The 3860-nt window shown below is 52.8% G+C and overlaps 1 protein-coding gene across 1 annotated transcript; it reads left to right on the top strand.

Moving 5' to 3' along the window:
• The first annotated feature begins 579 nt into the window (after nt 1–579).
• On the top strand, nt 580–3604 carry BHLHE22 (basic helix-loop-helix family member e22). Its single transcript, XM_035126298.3, has one exon. It carries the CDS (start codon nt 580–582, stop codon nt 1504–1506), a length of 927 nt encoding a protein of 308 aa, XP_034982189.1. The 3' UTR covers nt 1507–3604.
• The last annotated feature ends 256 nt before the right edge of the window (nt 3605–3860 follow it).

Raw genomic sequence — 3860 nt, forward strand, 5'->3', positions numbered from 1 at the left:
CTTCTCGGCGAGATAATGAGGTAAAAGACTCCCCCGTCTGTGGCGGCGGCGGCGGCAGCAGCAGCAGTAGTGGTGACGGGCGGGTGGCGGCAGAAGCAGCAGCAGCGAGCTAGCGAGAGCTGCTCCTTTCCCCCCCCCTCCCTCCCCTGCCTTTCTCCCCTCCCTTGATGGGTCCCGGAAATCTCTTGAAGGTGAATCCAAGCAAGATAAACGGTGCGAGAGGCTCGCTGGCAGCTCACAATGCCTGAGCCCTTCACAGGGTGAGAGGAGAGAGGCGCGCAGAGCGAGCGAGACCGAGAGCGAGCGACGCGCGCTGAGGGGAGAGGAAGAACGCGCGCCAAAGAGGCCGGCCGAGCTGCCTCGCCTCAGAAACACGCGAACGGCGGGAAGAAGAAGAAGAAGAAGAGGGAGCAGGCGGCGAAAGAGCCGCTTTCTGGGGGAAAGGGAAGCCACCTCAGAGCCCGCCGCAGCCCGACCCCCGGCCCGGCGCCTCGGCGGAGAGGAGAGGGGGGAGGGGGCCTGGGAGGGCGACAGCGGCACGAGGAGTTGGAGGAGGGGAGCCCGGCGGCGGCGGGGACCATGGAGCGGGCTCTGAACCTGCCCACCGATGAGGACATATTCCACAAGAGTTACAGCGCGTCGGCCAAGAGGATGGAGTCCGCCTTTCGCTCGCCGCCGGGGCTCGAGCTGGTCGCCCACCAGGCGCCTCTGCCGCGCGAGCCCCGCCAGGCGCCGCCGTCTCCCCTCGGCTGCTACGAGCCGGGCGACTCCGAGGTGCTGCTGAGGGAAGGCGCGGGGGCCGGCGACCCTCTGGGCGGCTCGGTGTGCGTCAAGTACGGGCCGGGTCCGACGACGAGCCGCAGCTCGGTGGCCGAGAGCAGCGGCGGCGAGCAGAGCCCCGACGACGACAGCGACGGGCGCTGCGAGTTGCTGCTGCGGGGCCCCGGCGGAGGCAGCGGCGCCGGCGTGGTGGTGGGCGCGGGGGGCGCCCTGCTCAAGGCGCCCGAGGGCGGCGCCTGCTCCAACAGCCACCACGGCCCGGGCGGCGGCGGCGGCAAGAAGTCCAAGGAGCAGAAGGCGCTGCGCCTCAACATCAACGCCCGCGAGCGGCGGCGCATGCACGACCTGAACGACGCGCTCGACGAGCTGCGGGCCGTCATCCCGTACGCGCACAGCCCCTCGGTAAGGAAGCTCTCCAAGATCGCCACGCTGCTGCTGGCCAAGAACTACATCCTCATGCAGGCGCAGGCCCTCGACGAGATGCGCCGCCTCGTCGCCTATCTCAACCAGGGCCAGGCCATCTCGGCTGCTTCGCTGCCCAGCTCGGCGGCGGCTGCGGCGGCTGCGGCGGCCGCCTTGCACCCGGCGCTCGGGGCCTACGAGCAGGCGGCGGCGGGCTACCCTTTCAGCGCCGGCCTGCCGCCCGCCACCTCGTGCCCGGATAAATGTGCCCTTTTCAACAGCGTCTCGTCCAGCCTCTGCAAACAGTGCACGGAGAAGCCTTAAAAAGAAAGAGACATGTCGCGGACTCCACAGCCCGATCCCTCTCCGTGGTGCTTCCTTCCCTCTGGGCAGGACTTTCGCTGCAGCAGCAGCCTTGATAGGGGGAGGAGGATCTGGGGGCAAAAGGGGGACTTGAGTGCAACCGAGACCTCAGCGAAATTTAGACACACGCACGCAAAATCGCAATTTTTGAGGGGTGTATGTTTTTGGGTGAGTGTGCGCAAAGAGAAATAGCAGATCGGGAGAAAAAACAAATCCTCTGTCCTCCACATGGTTTCTTAAAAACTTCCGAGTACTGTACTGGGAACTTTTTCGATAAGCAGCCAAGGGCGGGGAGTGGGGATTGATTGGGCTTGGGCAAGGGATAGATGTGGTGGAAGCAAGTTGGATTGTAAACTCAGACAAATCAAGAAGGGCACTTAAAAAGTTTTTTTTAATGTTGTTTTATTTTATTGCTTCTGAGCCAGGAAACAAGCAAACTTGAAATGTAGACTAATTGAGATTAGACGCGCGCAAAATTGCTCTGAAAATACTTGTATTTTTTTATTTTCTCTGAACTTTTGAACTTGTGAAAATGCACAAAGTTTGGGCGGGGAGTGAGCTTAAAATGATGCAACAAAACTGTTCGTGTGGCTGAAGTATTGCAGGTTTATTTTATTTTTTAAAAGACGTGCACCTTGTTTCTTTTCACTTTGCAATCCTGTGTACAAGAGGACACGCTATTTATTTCAATGGCCCTTTCACGCCAACAGTATCCATCCTGTGTTGAGGTCATGGGTCTTCTGTGAATTTTCTTTTAAATGCTTCTTAAAATTCCCATTAACTTAAAACTTTGTGCCAAGTGTTATAAAACGTTGATTTGCCAAGGACATGTGAACCAGAAATCTTGATGTATCGGAGCTGCTGAGGCTTATGAAAAGGTCATTCTGGGTTTTAAGTTGCATCATCCCTGTATTTATAAATTGAGCTTTAATAAATTGCTTCAGTCCAAAAATGAGAGGAGAGGTGTATTCTTAATTGCTTAATGAACTGGACTGTTGGTGACTAGAAATTCTTTGCAGCATGAAGGGATTTGTTTCTAGTTATTTACTGTGATAACAAGGCATCAGACAATAGTTCCTGTCAGGAATTTGCAAAACATGGTTTTGTTTTGTTTTTCAGATGGTAGTGTTTGGTTTCTCAAAAGGAGTGGATAAGGCGAATTTTTGACTATTGCTTATGAAAGTTATTTAAGCTGAAGGTGGTCATCTACCTTAGCTGTTGTTTCACATGCATTTCACCCAGAATGATGATATAAGGCCCAGGAGTAAATGAATTTCTGTTTCCCTCAAATGTGGAATTCAAAATGAGTTTGTACATGGGTGGCTTCCTTAACCAGCCCACAACCCTTTCAAGTTGACGTACTGGGGGTGAAGGTGCTTAACAGAACAACTCAGTTAAGTGGAAGTCTGTTTTTCCACAGTTTGCACCCTAACTCTAACCACACTTACCTGGAGGAGAATCCCAATAGTTCAGTAGATTTTTCTTTTGCCTAAGAGTGCTCAACATTGCAGAGTGAAACAGGTTTAAATCTGTTCTAGCCAGACGGGGTTGGAGTAGACGGGGGGGGGCAACCAGCCTCTGCAGAGGCTGTACAATCTTGCTTTAAACACACTGTCTTGAAAGTCAATCCCTTCGGAAGTCAAATAAACTTATTTCTAAGGAAAATGTGTAGTTTGGAGTCTGGGCCTTAATATCAGCATTTAAACTTCTGCATTGTGGGTAGGATGAGCATCAATAGGACTTGAGACGCCTTATCTCTTAACTTTGACAAAACTGGCTTGTGAATCATGGTGCCAATCAAGCGTAGATCCCGAAAATCTTTATTTTCCCCTCCCCACGCTTTCTTCCCACCTCGACGGGGCTTGGTATTTTCCACTACTTGCTGATAATCCAAATTCAGTCTGTCAGCTCTGGATGGCAAAACGAGAGCCGTGTTGGATCTGTTGGCAGGTCATGGATGTGTAAAGAGTGATATATGTTAAATAGGTCAATCAGATGATGACAGCGATGTATGATGGTTTGTATGTGTATCTATGTCGGAAAGAATCTTTATTAAAATATTTTGAACAAATCCTTACCTCCCTGTGCTTTGTAAGAGGGGCGAAAGAATACACCCCCCATTCAGCCCTCTTCCTATTTGCTTTGTGCAGATCAAAAAAGGGGGAGACCCCTGTTGTATGAAGGCATAAGGCGTCGAGGTGACCTTGTTGTTTGCCTATTTTTGGTCCATATTTAGAAGGGAGGTAAGGCTTCTTGTCAGGACGCATTCAGGAGCAGGGGATAAAGGCCGTCAGTTTCTTGCTTTTAGGAAGATT

The sequence above is a fragment of the Zootoca vivipara genome, chromosome 8, assembly GCF_965207765.1.
Source record: "Zootoca vivipara chromosome 8, rZooViv2.hap1.1, whole genome shotgun sequence".
Classification (NCBI taxonomy): Eukaryota; Metazoa; Chordata; class Lepidosauria; order Squamata; family Lacertidae; genus Zootoca; species Zootoca vivipara.

What these genes read in the sequence shown, in the direction of transcription:
- BHLHE22 (XM_035126298.3), top strand. Translation starts at nt 580, where the DNA reads ATGGAGCGGGCTCTGAACCTGCCCACCGATGAGGACATATTCCACAAG.